The 24,484-nt window shown below is 40.2% G+C and overlaps 3 protein-coding genes across 4 annotated transcripts in view; 2 read left to right on the plus strand and 1 right to left on the minus strand.

Moving 5' to 3' along the window:
- The first annotated feature begins 32 nt into the window (after window positions 1-32).
- On the plus strand, window positions 33-6,882 carry hhatlb (hedgehog acyltransferase like, b). Of its 2 annotated transcripts, XM_061666485.1 has the most exons (12): window positions 33-138; window positions 1,891-2,052; window positions 2,776-2,843; window positions 2,924-3,037; window positions 3,111-3,305; window positions 3,525-3,734; window positions 4,235-4,406; window positions 4,482-4,626; window positions 4,706-4,741; window positions 5,319-5,520; window positions 6,234-6,375; window positions 6,499-6,882. In XM_061666485.1, the coding sequence occupies exons 2-12, from the start codon at window positions 1,947-1,949 to the stop codon at window positions 6,744-6,746; spliced, it is 1,638 nt and encodes a 545-aa protein (XP_061522469.1). In that variant the 5' UTR covers window positions 33-138; window positions 1,891-1,946; the 3' UTR covers window positions 6,747-6,882. The 2 variants fall into 2 exon arrangements, with proteins under 2 accessions (XP_061522469.1, XP_061522470.1); XM_061666486.1 differs by lacking the exon at window positions 33-138 and having other exon boundaries at window positions 1,963-2,052; window positions 3,525-3,667.
- Window positions 6,883-7,700: 818 nt separating this feature from the next.
- klhl40b (kelch-like family member 40b) lies at window positions 7,701-13,039 on the plus strand. Its single transcript, XM_061666294.1, has 6 exons — window positions 7,701-8,899; window positions 9,991-10,151; window positions 10,231-10,338; window positions 11,197-11,382; window positions 11,465-11,614; window positions 12,682-13,039. The coding sequence occupies exons 1-6, from the start codon at window positions 7,781-7,783 to the stop codon at window positions 12,791-12,793; spliced, it is 1,836 nt and encodes a 611-aa protein (XP_061522278.1). The 5' UTR covers window positions 7,701-7,780; the 3' UTR covers window positions 12,794-13,039.
- A 7,301-nt stretch (window positions 13,040-20,340) lies between these two features.
- Window positions 20,341-24,484, minus strand: part of zbtb47b (zinc finger and BTB domain containing 47b) — a 23,149-nt gene continuing 19,005 nt past the window's right edge. The window contains exons 3-6 of the mRNA XM_061666358.1: window positions 23,918-24,065; window positions 22,979-23,094; window positions 22,725-22,869; window positions 20,341-21,592 (exon numbers count right to left, since the gene is read on the minus strand). Coding sequence (XP_061522342.1) covers window positions 21,234-21,592; window positions 22,725-22,869; window positions 22,979-23,094; window positions 23,918-24,065 — 768 coding nt within the window. The 3' untranslated portion in view covers window positions 20,341-21,233. The remainder of the gene's footprint in view (window positions 21,593-22,724; window positions 22,870-22,978; window positions 23,095-23,917; window positions 24,066-24,484) is intronic.

Here is a 24,484-nt window from a genome sequence, read left to right on the forward strand (position 1 = left end):
GGGAGTCGGAGGGACTTGCAGCCACTCCCCCCCCCCCCCCCCCCCCCCAAAAAAAAAAATCAACACATTTCAACTCATTTGAATATATAGTATAATTTGGGACGTTTTGTTGAAGCAACTTCTGCTGCTGCGTTCAAGGTCAGTACGACAACAGGTGCTTGCGGAGGACAAAGTAAAGTGCATGACCGTGTTGCTATTTACAGGCATGCATGTGACTCAAACATTTCTATTCTATCATAATGGACTTTTTAAATGTTTTCTTTTTCTTTTTTAAAGACGGTCTTAAAACTCAAGCTTCTCAATGGATAGCTTGTTGTTGAAGTGTGCTTTAAAAAGGAGCCAGCAGCTGTACTTTGTGGCTGTCTAAAGAGTGCAAATGACACTCATTCCCTTGATTGGCAGCTCAGATAAACACAAAGTGACTTTTATTTTCATTTTATTTTTTAATTAATACAATTGCAGGGCCACACAGGAGAAGCTAAATGATGACGATGAGGTTACGGAGTAAATGTCAAGTCGTAAAGCATAACAGCTGCACTCAGAGCAGAGCAGCAACTAAAAATTTCATTTAGCAAATAAACGAACAAAAAAGCATTTCTGTTTAAATGTCCAAAATACTTTGAGGACTTATCACATTTTTATAAATTGTAATTTAAAATGGCTTATTAAATTAAAGTATTATATTATTAAATTAAAGTATTATATATATAGTATATTTAAATAACGATTTTTTTTCAATTTATTTATATCAATGTATTTTGTGTGTGTTACAGAAGTAGCAAAATGTATTATTTTGTTATTAAAATGTATTATAACTATATAAAAGACCAGACTACTAAAATAATCAGTCCATGGAGATTTTGGTGCTTGCTATATGCTACATGCTTAAAAAATTACATTGCTGAATCAATGTTCATCATAATTTTTATGTTACTGTATTTATAAATTGATGTATACATGTCAAAGTATTTATATAATTCTATTATTTTAGTGTTTTATCATTTATGTAGGATGCGAGTGACTAGCAATGGCGACCCCTGATGGTAGAAGCTGGAAATCGCAGCAACATTAAGAATTATATCTACATTAAACGACTTAACTAGGAAAATTACTTTTATTTACAAAGGCATATATACCATTTTATAAATGTATTAATTTGAAAGCGCTAACGTGATACCAGCATTGTATGTTGGCAGCAAAGTCTACTCACTTCACAATGAGCAGCAATTTTGCGGATACAGTATAATTAGTGAACAATTCTCTCTCTCCAAAAAAACCCCACTTCAAGCTGTTTATTGCCATTCCCCATTGAAGTTTACTGTCACACTAAAAACAATGAGAATTAAACTTCGTCTATTAAAAAAAAAATAAAAAACATTTACTCTGCTAGCCTAATGCTAATGCTAACACCTAATGGGAACGCCATAGGCACATGCTAACAATTAGCATCTATGTGCGGTGTCATAACCCCTTAACAACTGACATTTGAACAAAAACTGTGCAGCAACACATGTAGACAGACAATATCACAGTACTTTGAGTCATTTTTATCCTCTGAAGAATGATTAAAATGATTGGATAGAACTGTTAGTAATGAGTACATGAAGACTTTTGATGATTCTACTTTGTGTGTACTGCATGACAATAGTAAAAAGTCACTTTGTTATACACTATGGACAAAAATTATTGGGACACCTGGTCTTCTTCCACAACAAACTCATCCAAGCGTGTCTTTACTACACACCAGTACAAGGTGCATAAAGAGGGTGTGTCTCATTGCTTTTGTATATGGAAACAAGAAGTAGTTCACACCATTAATGGCCTGACGTCTGGTGTCAATTACACTGGTAAAACCAGTTTTGGAGTGTTAAAACACGCTTGTGTGTTCAGGAGCTTTTTTGCCGAGTTCCTGGTGTGTATGTGTGTGTGTGTGTGTGTATGTCGCCATGGCGATCAAAGCGGCACTTCCCAAATATGAGCTGTACTTCTACAACGCCGTGCTGGCCTCGGCCCTGTTCTGGTGCACCTGCTGGGTCTTTGACTCGTCTACGTGTGAGTATGACGCAACACACACGCGCACGCACACACGCACACACACACACACACACACACACACACACACACAGTGTGCCCATTGAAAGCATCCTTTTGAAGTTGAAATTATTCATCTTATTTAATGAATCCATTAATTGCACTTCCATCCATCCATTTTCTGTACCGCTTAATTCTCACTCGGGTCGCGGGCGTGCTGGAGCCTATCCCAGCTATCTTCGGGCGAGAGGCAGGGTACACCCTGAACTGGTTGCCAGCCAATCGCAGGGCACATAGAAACAAACAACCTTTCGCACTCACATTCACACCTATGTGCAATTTAGAGTCTTCAATTAACCTACCAGGCATGTTTTTGGGATTTGTGAGGAAACCAGAGTGCCTGGAGAAAACCCACGCAAGCGCGGGGAGAACATGCAAACTCCATATAAAATGATAAAATGTGAATGATATAAATTATGCAGTATTTTTATGTGATGCAACAGGAAAATAGACAAAATATTCATGAATGCATCTTCATTTTTTTAAATAAAATTAATCTTAAATGAGAGATTTTACTTAATGGCTCTGTATTAATTTGAAAATAGACTAATGATGCGACCTATAACTAGTGAAAAAGGCAAAACAGATTATGTTCATAAAAGGTGATAAAATCAATGTTTTAATGTAATGATATTGATACTGGTTTAAACATATATTATAATTGTTTTTCTTATTGCATTCCAGCAAACACAAACAGAAAAACATTCAAGTCCAGCGTGAAGCCAGGATGGCACTACTTTGGCAGGAAAATGGTAAGTCATCACTTTGTAGTTCTTCATGATCATGAAACATAACACGCCATACCTTTAGTTCTGTTTTTTTGTCCTTCAAGGACACGGCCGACTCAGAGTGGGCCATGTGGATTTGGACCTTCCGGGCTCACATTGTGTTCGCTCTGTCTGGACACTTGCTGTTCGCCAAGCTCTGCTCCATGCTGGCTCCTCAGGTGCTTCATGAAAAAAATGAGGAAACGTCAGCGTTTAGCATCGACTGATACCATTGTTGTTGTTGTTCTACAGTACAGGTCCCTGGTGTACATGGCGTACGGGCTCTTGGCGGTGTGGACCAGCATGGGCTGGACCTACGTCACCCTCATCCTGTCCCACTGCATTCTGCTCTACAGCATCTCACTGGTCAAGATACGTTGGCTGTGCTTCGTCACGGGGTTTTGTACACTGGCCACATTCAAATGCGAGCCCTTCCTGTCCTGGCAGGTATGTCAAGGAGTTTACGTGACCGCACAAGGAAACACGTTTAGTAGCTTGAACATGGAGCCTGGCGCTTTTTAAGATTATGCTTAGCTACCGCCTGGTCACCTTAAAGTGTAAGCTTTTCCTGTCCCGGCAAATTTGTCTGACTTATTGATGGAGTTTTTTTTAGGACCCCTAAAATACAAACATTTTCAAAATAGACGTCCCCCATTCCTTTTCCAGGTGGGCTTTGTGGCGGGCGACTTCGACCTACGCCGCGTTCTCTTCTACGGCGGCTGCGGCTTCACCATCATGCGCTGCATCAGCTTCGCCCTGGAGAACTGCGAGCGCAAGGACGGCAACTACAGCATTCTGGAGCTGCTCAAGTACAACTTCTACCTGCCCTTCTTCTACTTCGGGCCCATCATGACCTTTGATAAGTTCTACGTGCAGGTCCGTTTCAAAAGCGCCGACAGGTGTAACCCAAGTCTACTTAGCCGCAACCTTGTTGGTTTGTCACACCGTCAAATAAAGCGCGCGCACACACACACACAAGACTATTTGTGACTCTGCATGGCTCACCAGCTGCATGCATGCACATATAGTGGCTACATTCACCGGCCACAACATTAGGTACACCTGCTCATGCTAATGACGTAAAATGTAGCTATAACAGTACAAGAAAAAAAGGTTAAAGTTAGGATCGTTGAAGCCCCCCCTAAAATAGGGCTAGCAACGCCCCTGGTACTAGATCATACATTGGTGTTTCTAAATAAAGTAAACAACACACTATATATTAAAGGCAGATCGTCCAACACGTTTTGGCATGTTTTCTAACACAATGCAATTTATCAATGGCTGTTAATGCTCAATAGGATTGAATACATTTCTGAAAAATAAGAGTTTGTGTTAAGTTTCTGTTACAGTAGTATTGTGCGCGGTGCCCCCTGCAGGCCAATAAGTCAGATCTGAGCAGGAAGGAGCGAGAGGTGTGGAACATCAGCGTGCATGGTCTGACCCACCTGGCTGTAATCCTGGTTGTGGACATCCTCTTCCACTTGTTGTACATCATTACCATCCCCGGCGACTTGAAGCTGCTCAGGCACCTCTCGGACTGGGCCCTGGGTGGGTCCAAGCTCCCTCCGAGAAGATTCTGATTAAGAATTAGCTCAGGCGTGACCGGCGACTGCTTTTTTCCAGTTGGCGTGGCCTACTTCAACCTGCTCTACGACTGGGTGAAAGCCGCCGTCATGTTCGGAGTCATCACCACCGTGTCCAGACTGGACCACCTGGACCCGCCCAAACGGCCAAAATGCATCACGATGCTCTACGTCTTTGCCGAAACGTGAGTTCCAGGACTTGGGGTGCGTATTTACCTCTGCGTCAGATGTTCTTTGTTGATCATCGTTCATCTCCTTTCTCAGACACTTTGATCGAGGGATCAACGACTGGTTGTGCAAGTGAGTATCCCACATCTGAGACCCCAGTTTGAGGACCCCTGATTTTGAGGAATTACCCAAAAATAATAGATAATAAAAAAAATAATTTGGAACACAGCATATGTGCCCTGTGATTGATTGGCAACCAGTCCCAGGTTGTAGTCCTACCAGGATCCATCCATCCATTTTCTGAGCCGCTTCTCCTCACTAGGGTCGCGGGAGCGCTGGAGCCTATCCCACCTATCATCAGGCAGGAGGCGGGGTACACCCTGAACTGGTCGCCAGCCAATCGAAGGGCACATATAAAACAAGCAAGCATTTGCACTCATATTCACACCTACGGACAATTTAGAGTCTTCAATTGACCTACTGTGCATGTTTTGGGGATGTGGGAGGAAACCGGAGTGCCCGGAGGAAACCCACGGTGGCACGGTGAGAACATGCAAACTCCACACAGGCGGGGCCGGGGATTGAACCCCGGTCCTCAGAACTGTGAGGCAGACGCTCTAACCAGTCGTCCACCGTGCAGCCCCTACTAGGATCTAAACTTGAAAATTCATGTCCGGGTTCTGATCCTGGTATGGTTTCCTAACAAAAGGTATGTGTACAATCGCCTGGGCGGCAAACACGACGACGTGCTGGCAGAGCTGGTGGCCACGCTGTGCACCTACGCCGTCACCGTCCTGTGGTTGGGACCGTGCAAGGTGGTCCTGGTCTGGGCTTTCTTCAACTGCTTCGGCCTCAACTGTGAGCTGTGGGCCGCCAAGTTCTTCTCCATGGAGCCCTTTGCGTCTTTCGAGGTTCGTGAATCCGTTCTGCGGTGGTCTTTGCCAAAGATGCAGACTCGAGTCATTGCGACTTGGACTTGGGTCACTATTTTAACGACTTGTGACTTGACTTGACAAAAACTAAAAGACTAGAGACAAGCCTACGCTATCTTTATGTGGAGCAACAATATTTTTTTCAGATAGTTCTTTGCCATGAGGTGCCATGTTGAACATCCAGTGACCAGTATGAGCGCAATCACACTAAGTTTAACACACTTACTCCCCATTCACACCTGAGACCTTTGAACACTAATGAGGAGGGATAATGAATAATCGGCCCAATTTGAAGATTTTCACCCAGGGGTGTCCTCACTTTCGTTGCCAGCGGTTTAGCCATTGATGGCTGTGTGTTGAGTTATTTTGAGGGAACAGTAAAGCTACACTGTTATTGAAGCTGTACACTGACTACTTTATATTTATAGCAAAGTTTCATTCTTAAGTGTTGTCCCATGAAAAGAAACCTTACTGCTTTGTTTTGTTTTCAGTGGTGGGAGGTTTCGAAGTACAAATGCTTCATTCATATACAGTACTTTAGTAGATATCTGTACTTATTTTTTTTACTTTTACTATGACTTGATTTGAGATGCCCTATGACTTGACATGCAAAAATGACTTGGGACTTGCACGTGTGTGACTTGATCCCACCCCTGGGTTGAAAACCGGTTTCTTTTTCTTTTTTTTAAAAGAAGGCAATGTCAGAGGCAATGTCCCGCCGCATCCGGGCAGTCTTCTGCATCTTCAACTTCTGGAGCATCGTGCTGTACAACACCCTGATTCTCAACAGTTTCGACTTTGCCAAGTTGGTTGTCAAGCGTCTATTGCTCAAAGGTGTTTTAGGCTAAGATTTACGCCGCACGATTCAAGTGACACAATTGGGTACTGCAATGGATCTGCAAATGGAAAGAAATCCAGGTGTGATGTGCAACCTTCCCCTTTGTCGCATCTCGCCAGGTTTCCCAATAACCACCGTGGTCGTCATGTTCGTGACCTACTGCCTGATTCAAGTGATTAAGGAGCGGGAGAGGAGACAGGCCCTCATCGATGACCCCGATCCGCTTCCTCCCGCAACGCCGGACGGAACCCCGCCAGCAGGAGCCCCGCCGGCAGGAGCCCCGACCGCCCCTCCGGCAGACTCCGTATCTCCCGCGCCAGCCGGTGCTCAACCTGTCGCCGATCCCAGCAAGCAAAAAGCAGAGTAGACGATTATCGCTTAGTCATGGGCATGCATACGGTCTTGATTTTCATCATGTCATGTGTTCCTTTTCCTGAATGACTAGAGTGAAATTTTCTGAAACATCTGTCATGAAAGCAAATGAATGAAGTGCAAATAAGTCAGTCTTGCGTGTGTGTGTTTTTTTTTTTGTCAAATTAAGTTATATTACAAAGTTAAACATTGCATTTTTTTTCATGATCAAAATTCGCAATATGACAAGATTAAAGATAGAGATATTACAATTAATATTACGAGGGTTATATTTTTTGGAGTAAGTGAAGTGCTGACAGAAACTGAAGTCGTAGTTTTTAGAAATGTTTTGGGAATATTAGCTAATACACTTAAGGAAATAGTCATATTTTTTTAAGAAAACAAAATCTCTAAGAAAAATATTCTTTTTTTACAGAGAAAAAGTAATCTTCCATGATTAAATATATATAAAAAAATTGTATTTGAGTAAAGATAAAATTATTACAACGTTAATTTTGTTTAGAAAAAAAACAAAATAAAATTACCGGTTACTCATATTTAGAAGAAAATGAGTAAAAAGTTTGAGAATTAAGTCATACAGAAGATAGCGTTATTAGACAAAGTTGTAAAGAATATCAAGTTTCTTTTTTTCCCCCCAGAATAACAATGAGTCGTCATGAGAATAAAGTCATCATGCCATGTGACGGAACTATAAAATAGTTGTAATAGTAATGACTCTAGAGCAGGGCAGCCTGCAAACAAATTCTATTTCAGTGCAATGAAGCCATGTGTCAGCTGCCTGAAAGTGGGTGGATGTAAGTTAGGGGGGAGCTCGGGTGGGTTTTGGGGGGGGCGAATGCCTGTCATGTTCCAGAATGAAGCCCATTGCCGGCTATAAATAACCTGCCAGTTGGAGCTCCGTTGAAAGGTGGGGACAGCTGAGGGCGCGGACGGGCTTCAGTTGGCGACTGACTCTCCTGGCGAGGAGGAACCCGTTTGATTCGAAGACCCCCAGAAGGATCTTCAGACTCGTCCCCCAGGCCAGGAATAATGGCTCTACAGGTGAACCCCATGGACGAGCCCCGGGTGTACCAGCAGACGCTTCTCCAAGACGGCCTGTACGACCTGCTGGAGAACGACAAACTGGTAGACTGCGTTCTGAAAATCAAGGACAAGGAGTTCCCGTGCCACCGCTTGGTCTTGTGCGCCTGCAGCTCATACTTCCGCGCTCTCTTTCTGTCGGACCTGGACGAGAGCAAAAAACGCGAGGTGGTCCTGGAGGACGTGGAGCCGGGGGTCATGGGGCTCATCCTCAAGTACCTGTACACCTCCAGGATCAACGTGACGGAGCAGAACGTCCAGGACATCTTTGCCCTGGCTAACATCTACCAGATCCCGTCCATTTTCACAGTCTGCGTATCCTTCCTCCAGAAGCGTCTGAGCCTCAGCAACTGCCTGGCGGTCTTCAGACTAGGCTTAATGCTGGACTGCCCCAGGTTGGCCATCTCGGCACGGAACTTCGCCTGCGAGCGCTTCAGGCTCATCTCCAGGGACGAGGACTTCCTCCAGCTGCAGCCCGGCGAGCTGGCGGCCATCCTGGCCAACGACAACCTGGACGTGGACTCCGAGGAGGTCGTGTTCGAGGCGTTGATGAGCTGGGTGGCGCGAGACTCGGGGGAACGGGAGAAGGAGCTACCCGGGTTGCTGGACTGCGTTCGCTTGCGTCTGGTAGGCGAGGATTACCTGAGGGAGAAGGTGGAGAAGAATAAACTCATCGCAAATAATCCAGAGTTGCAAAAGAAGCTCCAGTTGGTCAGGGACGCTCAGGCGGGAAAAATGCCCAAAGTGAAACCCATCCTGAAGAAGAAGAAAGAAGGCGGCGGACAGAACGAGGAGGCCGAGGAACAAGAGGAGAATCTTCTTCCGAGTATCCTGAACGACAACATGCGTTTCGGGATGTTTGTCCGCGAGCTGATCCTGATGGTCGGCGACGCGGGGGCGGTGGCCTACGACCCGACGGGGAACGACTGCTTCATGGCGTCCGTCTCCACGCAGGTTCCCAAGAACCACGTCAGCCTGGCCACCAAGGAGAACCAGATCTTCGTGGCCGGGGGGTTGTTTATCGACGAGCAGAACAAGGAGGATCCGCTTTGCTCTTACTTCCTACAGGTGAGCTCACACATTTTGCGGGTGCAAAGACATCTCGATCCCTTAAAGTTGGGTACACATATCTTGACAATTGGGCCAAATTTGAGCATTTTACCGTCCTTGCGATCAAATTCACTAAAGGCCCAATTGTTGAATGTCCCTAAAGGATTATCCTGATTGATTATCCTGTGGTGCGGGGTGTGTTACGGGTGATTTTTCCTCACCGATCAGATCGGAAAATGGTCAATCTTGATGAATTATGAGCCTTACAAGTACAGACTAAAGCGGGGTACACACATACTAAGGTGATGAATGACTTGGGAAACACCATTGTACTTTGTTAGAGTTGGCGTTTGCTTCAGATCCAGCATGAAATAAAAAAATGAAATGAATAAAACACTTGTATTATTACTTTTTTCCCAAAAATATGACAATTATAAAATCATACAACCTATTCAACCCAAAAATGTTGACTTTCCATTATATTTCACGAAAAAAACATGACTCATCTCGTAATATAACTTTCGGGAAAGTCTTATTACATGGTTAATGTTTCTTTTTTTTAAAAATCGTAATATTAAGATTTATTCTCTTAGATTTATTCTGATAAATGTATTACTTCTCCCCCCAAAAATCTGACTTTATCTCGTAATATTAGAATTTTGTTCTTTAGAGAATGTTACTTTCTTTAGTAGACCAAGATTTTTTTCTTGGTGTAGAATATTTTTCTTTGCAATTGAAAAAGTATTTTCTTTGAGATTCTAGCCTACCTAAAAAAATATTCTCTTAAAATATTAAATGTTTTCAAATAAATAGAACTTTACTCTCACCAAAAATGAATTTAATCTCAATCTGATAAAATCAACTTTTTTTCTGGAAAATTACTTTTTCTATCTTTAAGACAGACCACTTTTTTCTCATAAGACTGATTTTTTTCCCCCTCCCTTAGTATATTACTGTTATTCTTTCCAGCATGTACCTAATGCTGATTTGTCTTATTTTGAGTTTGCATTGGCTTGTGAAATCACAGCATAACTTGTGGATGTCCTCTGCAGTACATGGACACTTCACGCCATGTCTAACAACGTAATGTTTGACCTTTGTGTCTTCAGTACGACCCGGTCAACGCCGACTGGCTTGGGATGCCCCCGCTCCCGTCCCCTCGCTTCCTGTTCGGGCTCGGGGAGGCCGAGAACTCCATCTTTGTCATGGGAGGGAAGGAAGTGAAGGATCAGGAACGCATGCTGGACTCGGTTATGGTCTACGACAGACAGTAAGCGCCTCATCTTCAGCAAAGTGGAGATTCGGATTCTGAAAGGACAGAAGTCACGTACGTGGTCTGCTGTTCATAGATCTTTCAAATGGGGCGAGTCGGACCCACTTCCGTACGTGGTCTACGGACATGCAACCGTTTCCTCCAACGATTTGGTTTATGTGATTGGAGGAAAAGGAGACGACAAGTGAGTATGCAGGGGTCTTCGGTTTATGATGGTACCAATATATGATGTTTCGTGGTTATGAATGTTGCACAGTGAACTACTTTACGCAACAGCGTAGAAATATGTTGTCACACTGCATAAGAAGACTCACTCAGATACTGTATACCATAATGTATACTGTTACTGCATTAGACAGTGGGTTTAAAAAAAATTCTACATATTTATGGGTAGGAATTATGGGATTCAAGTTAAACTATAACTTTTGTTTTTCTGGTTAAATTTCAACTTTAAAGGCAAACTAGTATGATAAAAATCTTTCTGGCAAAAATATTTTTGTTTTACTTGGAAAAAGAAAAAAATCCAACTTTTCCATTTTTTGGGAGGAAGTACACGTTATTTTGAACAATTACCTTTTTTTTTTTTAACAAAAAATATATATATTTTTAAAAGAAAAAGCTTTTCTTTTAAAAATATTTTTTTATTTAAAAGAAATTGACACTTTTGCCCCTCACAAAAAAATGACAAAATAAATAAATCACCTTTATCCTTGAAAAATCTTTTTTTCCATTTAAAAAAAAAATCACCTTTTTTCTTTTTGCAAAAATGTGACTTTTTTCATCTGTAAGATTGAAGTTCCTTCCAAAAAACAAAACCTCTTAAAAAACACTTTTCCTTAAAAAAAATATTTTCTTCCTTGAGAAAAAAAAACTGGTTAATGATAGACTACAATGCATTCCGACCTCGAGTTATCTCCATGCCACGGGAACGAAACCCGGCCGGAAACCGACGGCCCCATGAATGTCCAGTGTCATTAAGGCTAGTTATGACCTAATTCCCCCTTTTTTTTCTTTTTTTTTTTTTTTAAATTTACCTGAAAAGGAACTGCTTGAGTAAGATGTACGCATACGACGCCAGGAGGTTCGAATGGAAGCAGCTGGCTTCCATGAAGACCGCACGCTCGTTATTCGGCGCGACCGTCCACCAGAACAAAATCTATGTGGCAGCGGGAGTCACAGACACGGGTCTGACGGATTCCGTAGAGGTCTACGACATCGCCAGCAACAAGTGAATTCCTCAGACACAAAAGAGAAGACGGTCAACGTATCAAGTAATGTATTACAAAGGGCCTCGTGTGATCATTCCACAGGTGGTCTGACCTTGATCCGTTCCCCCAAGAACGCAGTTCCCTCAACTTGGTGTCTTTGGGCAGCTTGCTCTTTGCTGTTGGAGGTTTTGCCATGATGTCTCTGGAGGACAGCGAGGAGATCATTCCCAAAGAGATGAATGACATCTGGAGGTGGGTCGCACTTCACATCACCGTGAAGAAACTTTAGCCCGTAGAACACATTAAAGGAAAGAGACTTGCCCGTATAAATTGGAATATTGTTGATCATTGAATGTAGTATTAGTGCCACACATAGGAAAATACAGTTGTTATCTTTGTCTTTTAGTTTTCCAAGAAAGAATAATTTGTATTTTTGAAGTAAATAACAAATAATGTTTGGTTTTTTGTTTTGTTTTGTTTTATTCAAAGAAATTTTGTTCCTTTAAACTGAAAAGAAATATGAATACAAAATGTAAATAAGCCATATTTTGTTCAAGGTAATATATTTACAAACATTTTGGAAATAAGTCATTAATTTAAGCAATAGGACATATTTTATGAATAAGTCAAATTATTTTTCGGGGGAAATTTTCATTTTTTAAGGGAAAAGAAGTAAAATCAAGGTAAAATGGGTGTATTTTTCAAGAATCTCTTTTTTCGAAGCAAGTTGTACTTTAGAAGAGAAAAATCTTACATTTTGAAGTATTTTTTGAAGGAAATTTAAAAAAATATATTTTTTTCAGGAAAAACATTTCCCTAAAAAAAAACCTTTTCTACTAAAAGAGTTTTACTTGAAAAAAGATGACTCTTCTGACTATGTAGTCAGGGGAAAAAAATACAATTTGACTATTGTAATATAATCATATATATATATATATATATATATATATATATATATATATATAAAATCTTGGAATAATGTATTTTTTGGGGTGATTTTTAATTTTCTCAGACTGATTTTTTCCTCATTCTTTAATCATTATTAATATAATTAAGATGTTTCCTGGCGTGGTCCTAACATGCCTTGGTAAAAATGCGATAATGGTTGAAAAGGTTGGAAAATGACAAAACAAGACCTTTTTTGTCCATTTTCTTTAGCTGTATTGTAGATGTATAAAATTACCATATTGCTAAAAGTGGTACTCAACGTTAGGTTGTTTTATTGTTATTAACTACTAAAAACACAATCGACTATGCGAAAATGTTGCTTGAAACGTTTTAGCGATTGAGTTTTTTTTTTTTTTTTTTGGCCTATCCAGGTATAATGAGACTGAGAACAAGTGGACCGGGATCCTCAAAGAGATCCAGTACGCCTCGGGTGCCACTATTCTGGGGGTCCGACTAAATACGCTGCGACTCACCAAGATGTAAAAAACAAAAAAAACAAAAGAAAAACTACCTAACTAACCAAAAGAAAACTACGTGCCATATTATTCCACAACAAAGTCATCCAAACATACCCTTTAAGGATCTTGCTTTACAGCATAAAAACAGTCTTCCTAAAACTTTCAAAGTTGGAAAGATGGAAAAATGTCTTTCCAGTTGTCTATTCTGAGTATGTTATTATTGTACATTTTTCAGATTTTACTTTGCTCAAAAATTTAGCTCACCATGCTTTTCCCCTTCATATCTTTTTATTTTGTTTTGTTCTGCAAGCACATTTGTTTTTTTGCACTGCATCTAATAAAAAAACCAAACAATCACAGCTGAAACTGTTTTTATAAAGTAACTAAATAAACGAGTCATTTCTTTGCGGGGAATCCTCGAAATCTTTCATGTCAATTGGTGAGTTCGCCCAACCAGTCTACATGTGTTTTGTGGACTTGGAGAAGGCGTTCGACCGTGTCCCTCGGGGAGTCGTGTGGGGGATGCTTCGGGAGTATGGGGTATCGAACCCCCTGATACGGGCTGATCGGTCCCTGTATGAGCGGTGTCAGAGTTTGGTCCGCATTGCCGGCAGTAAGTCGGACTCGTTAACGGTGAGTTTTGGACTTTGCCAAGGCTGCCCTTTGTCACCGATTCTGTTTATAACATTTATGGACAGTATTTCTAGGCGCAGCCGAGGCGTACAGGGGGTCCGGTTTGGTGGCCTCAGTATTGCATCTCTGCTTTTTGCAGATTATGTGGTTCTGTTGGCTTCATCAAGCCGTGATCTCCAACTCTCACTGGAGCGGTTTGCAGCAGAGTGTGAAGCGGCTGGGATGAGAATCAGCACCTCCAAATCTGAGACCGTGGTCCTCAGTCAGAAAAGGATGGTGTAGAACGGGAGATCGACAGGCGGATGGTGCAGCGTCTGGAGTGATGCGGACTTTGTATTGGTCCGTTGTTGTAAAGAAGGAGCTAAGCCGAAAGGCGAAGCTCTCAATTTACCGGTCGATCGATGTTCCTACCCTCACCTATGGTCACGAGCTGTGGATCGTGACCGAAAGAACAAGATCCCGGATACAAGCGGCCGAAATGAGTTTCCTCCGCTAGGGTGTCCGAGCTCTCCCTTAGAGATAGGGTGAGAAGCTCGGTCATCTGGGAGGATCTCAGAGTAGAGCCGCTGCTCCTCCGCGTCGAGAGGAGCCAGATGAGGTGGCTGGGGCATCTGATTCGGATGCCTCCCGGACGCCTCCCTGGTGAAGTGTTCCGTGCACGTCCGATGGGGAGGAGACCCCGGGGACGACCCGGGACACGCTGGAGAGACTACGTCTCTCGGCTGGCCTGGCAACGCCTCGGGATCCCCCCCGGAAGAGCTGTATGAAGTGGCTGGGGAGAGGGAAGTCTTGGCGTCCCTGCTAAAGGTACTGCCCCCGCGACTCGCACTCGGATAAGCGATAGAAAATGGATGGATGGATGGATGGATGGTGAAACTGGTCTCGGGGGCCTACTTGTTTGAACTTTCTGAGGGAGTGCAACCGCAAATTTGTAAATTTTCTGCCATGTTGAGACTACCCCAAAAAGGCGATGCATTTGTCAGAAAAGCAACAATAACCAGCGACCCCAAGTGGGTCCCCCGAAAGACAACCCCCTAAAAACAACACAACACACAGCTCTTTTTACAATAATATCTCAGTACACTTTAATGTTGACGTGATGTGACGCCGTCGGGTTTTTGTTTTACAGACAGTACACACATACATACACACAGAAGATACAGTCAATTGTTATTAGCACCTCTAGACACTATCCTCCTGTTTTAATAGTTTTTCTTTTTTTTTTTTTTAATATTAGGTTTCTGTACACCACGTAACTAAGACATACTCTAGTGTAGTGTTTACAGCAGAGGTGGGGAGCCATTAAGTCCATACAAAATGTATGGAGAGAAAAAAATGCAAATTTGGGGGCTTTTTCCAACAGTTCAGTTTGTTTTTAGAGATCAACTGTGGGCTAGGGGTTCCCCACCCCTTGCTCTATATGATAGACAGTCAGCAAATAACAGTGCATGTCGAAAATGAGAGTTATACTCCCCTATGTATGTTTAAAGGGGACATATTATTATTAAAACTGGCTTTTTAATGGCTTGTATCCAAGTAGTTGGGTCTCTGGAGTGCCCGCCTACCCATCAAGCGTGAACTTAACCACTAGGGAAAACACAATCTACTCAGTCACTTTATGGAGGCTGGCTTTTTCTCTTCAGATTCCAGACTTTGTCGGAGAACAAGTAGCTGGTTGCCTAGCAACACATTGGCTCCGCCCCTGGCCCTCATTGGGCGGTGTGAGCAGTGGCTCATTTGCATGAGACAGACCTGCCCCCTCAAAACTGAGTAATTTCATGTGACATGGCTGTTAAGTCTTCTTTATTCTTTGTGAATTTTAACTAACAAATGTCAGAGACCCAAGAAGTTTTTTAAAAAAAAGCATGTCTCCTTTCAGATTTAGAAAAATTGCCATCATCATCATGATTCTTAGAAATAGTTAAGTAAGCCCTCATGTGCAAAATAAATAAGGGCTGGTAGAAAAATCTCCTTTTAGCCAGCCCTAATTTAAGGACAAGGGCACGTCCACCTTAAACCTTTTGGCCGAGAGCCTCAATGAAGGAGAATGTCGCTTAATTGAAAGACATAAAAGCCTATCTGCCGGGAATCCACTGAGAGTCCTCGACAAAACTGTGCAAAACAAAGTCCCTTCCCCTTTTTTACTGCCACTTAGCGTAATAACACCCCATTAACATCTGAAAGCTTAAAAAAAAATAGATATGGTCATTTATATTGTACATGTCAGGTCAGATTACACTTGCTTTAAAAGCCGCTGTATATACTGTACATTATAGTCTCTATGCCATGTATTACAATCAGCACATTTTATGATAACTGCTGAATTCAGTATATTAAAAAATAAAAGAAGAGAAATAACCTTCTGTTTAATCTCCATTTAACATATTTCCTTTTATAATAATAATTTGCTGTTAGTAAATACTTGGAGTCACTCTCTTTAAAAACCAAAGACCAAGTCCGAAACCTCTGATAGATTCCGACCTGACTTTCAACAGTCATATCAAATCAATTACTAAAACTGCCTTCTACCATCTGAAGAAGATATCCAGAGTGAAGGCTTGCATGTGTCAAGCAGACCAGGAGAAGCTCATACATGCTTTTATCTCAAGTAGACTTGACTATTGTAATGGTCTTCTGACTGGACTCCCTAAAAGAGCATTAAACAGCGGCAGCTCATTCAGAATGCTGTAGCTCGGGTTCTGACCAGAACAAAGAGGTCAGAGCATATTACTCCAATTCAAAAGTCTTTGCACTGGATTCCAGTCAGTTTTAGAATAGATTTTAAAGTTCTGCTACTGGTCTATAAATCACTAAACAATTTAGGTCCTGTATACATGAATGTAATGCTAATGGGATATAAACCCAGCAGGGCTGAGATCGACAGACTCAGGTCAAATAGTGGAGCAGAGAGTCCAAAGCAAACATGGTGAAGCAGCATTTAGCTATTATGCTGCACAGAAATGCAATAAGTTGCCAACAGAAGTGACGTCTAGTGTGCATGTTTTTTCAGTAAAGGTTAAAAACTTTTCTTTTTTCCCCATGCTTTTTAGAGCATTTCCACTTTTAAATGATATTTATTGCACTGTGCGCTGTTTTAATTGTTTTTTTTTTCTTTTTCTGTTTTAAATGTTTATACGCTGATTTTTTCTTTGTTTTTAAATGCTTTTAATTGTGTAAAGCACATTGAGTTACCGTGTGTATGAAATGCGCTATATAAATAAATTTGCTTTGCTTTGCTTTATAATGGCCACAAAAAGTACCAATCATGTATTAAGGGGTAAGGCGCGTCTTAGGGGTAGGCCTTTACTTGCATTTTATAAACTTTTTAAATAATATAACAAATATTAATGCTCGATTAGAATAATATACTGTATTATATCATACAACCGTAAACAATTATTCAGTGCTTAGTAAACGTATGAGATCAGCACTCAATTTAAAGTATATGCACTAAATGAACAATATTCGAAATTACTAATTATTACAAGCGCTAAACAAAATTATCTTTTAGATGCTAAAACATCATTATTATTACAGAAGTAGTTTCATAGCACTGTTGTGTGGTTACTTTTAAAATAACGTCAAAGAAAATAGTAAAAAAAAAAAAAAAAAAAAAAAAAAAGGTTATCCTTGAATTTTAAACTGTTTTTTCAACCCAAAGAATGGAAAAAACTGTAAAGCACATTATTTCTTGATTAAGCTGTCAAATTATACTTACGTAAATTCCTGAAATTGTTTTTTTTTTTTTTTCTTGTAGAATACCGACGTTTCGCTCATTTGTTTTCTCCTCATGGAAATACATAACACTACACTATATGTTGGTATTTTCTTTCAAAAATACTGCAGGATTCAGTTCCGAGAATAAAGTAAAAATGCAACTATTTCTTGTAACATCACATTTTATTTTGGTGTTGTTTTTTTTGTCATTGTAGCCCTTGATACTTGTAACACATTCGGCCAATACTGGTACGCAATTCAAACTTTTGGGATAGTTATGAGAATAAAGTAGTAATGTTACGAAAATAAACATAGCACAATAAAATAATATAGCGCCCTTCATATTACGAGAATAAAGTTGTTAGTTTACGAAAATAAACAGCACTACAATTTACAAGAATCAAGTCAAAATGTTACGGAAGTAGCTTTACATTTTTCCTTATACAATTTCAACTATTATTCCATACCTTCTGATAACATTACACTGGAGTTTTTTTTTTTTTGACGTACTGTATAAATGACGCCTTTTTGCCCCATACCGTTCTGATTTTTGGTAATTGCGCAAGCTGTACTTTTGGGCTAGTGCTTTTTGAAACAATAATGTAAAAGAAATTATGGCAGTATTACGATTTGAGCCTTTCTTGTAATATCGAAGGGAGTTTCTCTACATAGTAGGGGCGTTAAACTCACAATGACTATATTGCAAAACTCTTGTGTCTCTCAAAAAAGTCTCTTGTGTGGGAAAAAAATATATTGATCGCGATAGCAGCAGAACTGAAAAAGGCAAAAACTATATACATTTTCTCGTAATTTTATATTCAAAATAAAGTCAGTTGTATCAATATTTTATAATAAGAGATAACGTACAAGATACAGTATATCAGGTTATCAACGTTTTGTCACAAACTTATCATGTAGAATCAAATATCTCTCATTTTAGTGCAGGAATGAGTGCATTTTAAGGGTTTTAAGTGGACCCTGTAGTACAAAAGCAGCAAAGAAAAGGGATTAAAAAAACAACAACATAAAAATAAAACAAAATGTACTATGCTATGCTATGTACTATATAGCTATGAAATCATAAAAAGGGGTAGCTTAAGATTCACCAAGGTGCTTTGTCTTTGAAATGAAAACCCAAAAAAGCATATTAGATTTACAAAAGATTGTTCTCAACTTTTTCGCTTGCTTACTAGGGGTAACAATATTTACAGTTAAATGTTACACAACAACTAAGCTAAGTGCGTAGATAGTGCAGTCTTTTTTTTTTTTTTTTTTAGCATACTTTGGCTAAATTTAGTAGAGAAAATAATTTTTGTATTCGCAGCAAGTTAACTTGGCAGATTTCATTCTTATATCTAAGTTATGTCATGTAATTTATGGTACTGTACTTTGATTTAGTTTGGCCAAATTAGCTAACTAGCGAGTGTTGAGTATAAAAACAAAAAAACAAGCTAGCTAGCTTCCCAGTGCAATGCTTTGTTTCAATACTGTTGGAATGCAAACTTCAAAATGAAGTGAAACTAGTTAAAAAAAAAAAAGTGATATTAATGTGGCAGTGTCTACTTCTTTTTCAGTTCCTAACCTCCTTTGAGTTCACTCGCAATGGACGGTAACTCAAAAAACATTTCTAAACATTTATATAACTCAAAAGAATTTATTAAGGGTTTATTATCTTATGAGAACGAACTGTTTCCCAGTTTACAATGTCCGAATTTGCCTTTACCTGGCGGGATTTCATTTTCATGCCGTTGGGCCCAGTTGATTTTGTGACAAATAATTGTCAAAAGTGCAAATACTGCAAAAATTTGGCCTTTTAATGGCGAGCTCAGGATCAGTAGGACTTGGTCTTTTTAGATGTTAGATGTAAACTAGGGACGGACATAATAATCAATTACAGTGAACCCCCATCTATTTGCAAATCTTCATTCGCGAACTCCCAAACCTTTTTGATAAACTAACTATTTAACCGCTGAAAAACGCAGCTATCCGCATCAATCTGTATATTTTTTTATGCTCTTTCTATAATGCCACAAGATGCCGCCATATTAGCCGAGGAGTAGCTAGCGTTGGCCAGCAGCTGATACACAGCCAGCTTGACAGCGTACAGTAGCGTGATAGAAGATTCCAGTAGAAGTCCGAAAGCAAACTTCTCAAGATGATGCAAAGAAAGGTCCTGATTGCTATTGTCAGTAGTGGAAGTTAACAACGAATTAGCTGGTAATGGCTAGCTTCTCAATGTCAGCAACAGTAGGTGCCACACTAAAGATAGAGAGTACTTTGTGATTTCTGTATTTAAAAACTGAGTCCATCTACACATCACTGAGTCAAAAATGTGATCAAATGGATAATAAGAAAATTCATCGGTATTTTTACAGGTTGCCAAGCGGCGATGTACACGCCAGCAACATCGCAATTCCGATGTTTTTTTTTCCTCAAAATTTAATCATCTGTCAGCTATTTTTTTTAAAGGGTAGTGCTGTAAGTTGAGATTTAAATGATATTTAAGTCTTTTGGGATCATAGTGTGGGGTATATTTAGGGTTTTAATTATTAATAATGCATAAGCAATAATGAACATTTTTCGGGGGGTCAATTACGCATGGACTTTTGCCATTTGAAAGCAGGGATTTACTGTAATTGATCATCAAGAGTGGTCATATGGCGTTTGAATTGATTGTTGATTGATTGCGAGGAAAAATGGAACACACTACTTGATTCACTGAACTAGTATGCTGTCTAAAGAAGTAAAATGTAGCTACTGTACATCTACTGGTCAAATGCTCTGGGCAACATTCATCTGCTCAGTCCAACACTGGCATGGAAACAGGAATTCAGAACATTCAGAAGGATTCTCGCACAAATATATATATATTTTTTCATATAGACCAAGGGTGGGCAAACTTTTGTGCTACAGATTTGATTATAACAGACAGATGGACCAAATCATTTGTAAATGACAAAAAAAAAAGTAAAATAGTTTATTTTAATAATGAAATAATGGATTCTCTTTTTTTTTATAATTTCTACTTAAATTCTAAATATGTCAATCAAAATTAATAAATTAAAAAAAATTCATACAAGCTTTGCCCACCCCTGTTTTCAACAATTGACAAAATTTTAGTAATTCCAAGTACCATCTTTACTGCGACAAATCACGCCACAAATTGCACACACACGCACGCGCGCGCACACACACACACCCACCCACACCCACCCACACACACACACACACACACACAGAGAGACACACACACAGTTCTAATAATGGAAACAGTGAGGGTTACATTTCGGTTACGTCGTTAAATGTAAGGTGCAAGGCGGATTATAAACACTATAACGTGACATAGCTGTGAGCTAATGAGATTTGATTATTGTGTATACATACACACACACACACACACGACTCCCAAACAGTTAGGGATATTGGGCTTTGGGTGAAATTTTAAGATGAACCTATAATCCACTATAAACTGAGGAGGTGAACTTAACTTGACCTTCTCTAAACGTTTGAATGCACATGTCCAACAGTTCAATGTTTGAGTACTTTTTGCACAACTTGCTTGTTCTCCGCTGGTAGCTGACCCCTGAAAAGGCTTAAAGTTGCCTACAGATGCCACAAGACTGAGCCAAAGCACTACTTTTCTATTTGCCAGGCCTTTGGTGCTATCTTGTGGCATGTTGGGGAGTTTCAGAAAGACCAAAAAAATTGCAAATAGACGGGGGGGGAACGCTGTAGCACATTTAAGATTCATCCTGAAATTTCACCCAGCAGCCCAATATCCTTAACCTTCTGTTAGTAGTGTATATTCTCAAAAACACATCACCTTTTGGTTATTATTGCTGAGTCGCACTGGAACTGCCTGCCGCCGCTACATGTGGGCAGTGGATGGAAAAATGTAAATTTTCTTGCTTATTGTTGCTAGAGATGCTACAATCACTGCGTTGTGCAAGGCTCTGGAAAGACAAACGTCGCTGGTCCCCGGATAAAGCCAGCTTACCAAATGTATTTGTAAAAAATAAGTAATACTTATGACTTATTTCCACCCAGTGGCAGTGTTGCTGAGGTGCAAGAATCTCCGGGTAAAAAAAACAAACAAAAAGTAACCTTTCGATGCTTCAGGTGTTGGAATTCATCCTACCGCCAGAAAAGAGGGCAGGCGGTGGAAGAGGGTGTATGCGTGTTGAGGGAGGTAGCCCCATCGTGGGGTGAAGCAGGGGAGGCTCCGAGGACGGCATCTGCTCTGGCTGCCGCTCTGGTTTCACCGGACCGGACGAGCCGAGAGGGTCATCCAGCGGCTGGCTGACACGGAAGCACTTCTCCCGGTGCGCCTTGAGCATGTTGGAGAAGCGGAAACGCTGCCCGCACACCTCGCATGGGTACGGCTTCTCTCCCGTGTGGGTGCGGCGGTGGCGCTTCATGTTGGGCCGGCTCGTGAAGCTCTTTCCGCAGATCTCGCAGATGTACGGCTTCTCTCCTGTTGACGGCCAGACAAAAATGGAGACTACTTAAAGCGACAAACTGCGATGAACATCTATCGGGGGTGCAGGGACAGGTGAGTTTGGAGGAAAATCGGAGCGTTTGGTCAAGATCAGTCGTTGTGGAGCTGACTTATTGGTAGGGCTGGGCGATTAATCGATTTCATTGATTAATTAGAGGACAATCAAAGGTGAAAACACATCCTCACTGCTTACACTAACAACATGAGGAGCTAGTTTACAAAAGTACAGTCAGTGTTGGCAACAGTACGACTTTTCAGCGCAACTTGTTTTGAATAATGTCTTTGTCATTTGCTTTTTATAGAAGCAAGGGTTGATAGTAGAGGTGCAGCAATTAATTGATTCATCGACAACAAATCGATTATCCAATTAATCGACAACTATTTTGATAATCGATTAATCGTATATAGACCTTGTTTAACTTAAAATTGTTCAAATACTCCAAATTTCAGCCTCTCAGCAGTCAATATTCTCAGATTTCTATGTGAGACCAGACTGATTATCTTTGTATTTAATCAAAATAAAGCATTTGCAAACATCTGCTTTTACTCTTGAAAAGAATGATCAACATTTTTGCCTATTTTCTGACATGTTAATAAATCATAATCATTATCAGCAATTGAATCATAATTAGTTTGTTTATGTGCATTTTACTTCTTAATGTCAATTTGAAATAATGTGGAGTTTTTGAATGACGGGAAAAAAATATATTGATTCGGCGAAAAAATAAATATATACTGTAATAAGACAGATTAATCAATTATTCAAATAATCGTTAGTTGCAGCTCTAAAAAAACAGTATAATTGGAAATCAGATTTTTGTGGAATTTCTTTCACCGCCAGATTTTATTTTGGGTCCATAACGCCCAGCCCTAGTTTTGTGTTTAAGTTTCCGAAGCAATGACGAAAACTCAAATTTCTCTTAATTTTGCAGCACCCATCTGTCTAGTACACTGCATTTCAAAATATTATGTCAAAAAGATTTTTGCTGGATAAACGTTTGAAGTTTTAAATTCCTTAACTCAATCCAACATGGTTCCATGGTGGCAAAGCATTACTTCTGTCAAGATAAAGCTCCTGAATTCACTTGTAGGGGTTCACTGTACTCACCAGTGTGGGTTTTCATGTGTTCGTCAAAGTACTGCTTCATGTTGAAGTCCTTGCCGCACCACTGGCACATAAACTGCTTGTGTCCAATGTGGATGCTCATGTGCGAACGCAGCTGGTATTTGTACTGGAAACGTTCACTGCAGTTCTGCAATGGCAAGAAAGCACATTTTTAACAATAAAAACAGACAAAATAATAACTTGTTTAACATTGGCAAATAAAATTGTTCAATGCAACTTGGAAAAAGAGCTCAAACCTCACACTTGAAGGGCTTCTCTCCAGAATGCTGCAAAGAGTGCACCTTCAGGGACATGCTGCGTTTGAATGACTTCCCGCACGTCTCGCAGGTGAACGGCATGTCCTTCGTGTGGGCTACAAACACAAAATAAGAATTTTCTAGATTGGGTTGCGTGGAAGTGTTTGTTAATGTAATCGCATCTTGAAACGTTTGAGTGCACTACTTGGCTGCAACCAGTTGGTCTGCCATATTTAATAGGGAGGTGTTGGACACATCATCCTCACGGAGACAACAGCTATTAAAGAATAAAGGCTTTACAGAGCTCTACTGCCACAGGCATGCGTCCTATCGCATGTGGCCTAGCACCTCACTGTGGCACAAGCATAGTACTGCACATCAACTGAGGACATACAGAGTCTCTCAACACCCCCCCCCCCCCCACACACGTATTCTAATGTTGTCATTTAAACAAAAACAAAACAAAATACACAATGAATTTGATCTTTGACTTACATTTTTCAAAGTCCAAAATAATACCTTCAAACTTCTTCAATTTCAACTTTGTTACAGGTTTTGTCATTATATCAGTCAGACAATACGTCAAAGTTTCTCTCCCATCACCACCATCACAGTAGAGCTGATAAAGTGGGATTTTATGTTGACACGTTTACATCTCTGTTGACAGGGTTTTTGGCAAGAGTACTCTGGTTGTCATCCTGTACTATTTATATTATTTTTATTATATTATTTATATAGTTTTTATTAATAGCTCAGAGTAACTGATCTAAGTATAGACACGCCTGCTTTCCAAAACCTACAATGCATAAGTGGCTGTAATTGACGAAGCTGATAAAATGGGTGCAAGCTGATTTGTAAATTCTTTGAACAGTTCTTTTTTCATGCAAATCAAGAGCAACAAGAATAAGCGCGACGGAACGACGGCGGCTTACGACTCACCGACCATGTGCTTGCGGACATGCGCCATGGTGTAGAACTTCTTGTCGCAGATCTCGCAAGAGAACCTCTTCTCGGCGTAGCCGTGGACCACCTTGTTGTGCTCGTGCAAAGACCACAGCTTCTTGAAGGCCTTGCCGCATGCCACGCACTACAGAGCATATACTGACAGCTTAAAGTATGTCAACAAATACTATAATCTTATTCACATTTTTTTCCCCATTAAATTAAACTTTAGCCATTTTTTTTTTTGCCGTGATAATCAACTTATAATGTAAATCAAACAAAAAGAATTACATTCAATAAAAGTAAATGTTAATTTTATTTATATTTATTGAATGCAATTAATTGTTTGGATTTAATCAAAGTATCGCTTGGGTTTCGATTTATGGTTAAGGTTTGAAAGGTTATGATAAGGGTGAAGAGTTTTAGGTTCAGGAAAAATTATAGATCTATAAAATTGTTTAGATCTTTTAGCAAGAGGCAAGTCTTGATATCATGAATGAATCAAATGAGAATTTTTTTTATTTTTACCATTTGGCAAATAGCAATTTAAAGTCTTGCTCTCAG

The sequence above is a fragment of the Phycodurus eques genome, chromosome 21 (genome assembly GCF_024500275.1).
Source record: "Phycodurus eques isolate BA_2022a chromosome 21, UOR_Pequ_1.1, whole genome shotgun sequence".
NCBI lineage: Eukaryota > Metazoa > Chordata > Actinopteri > Syngnathiformes > Syngnathidae > Phycodurus > Phycodurus eques.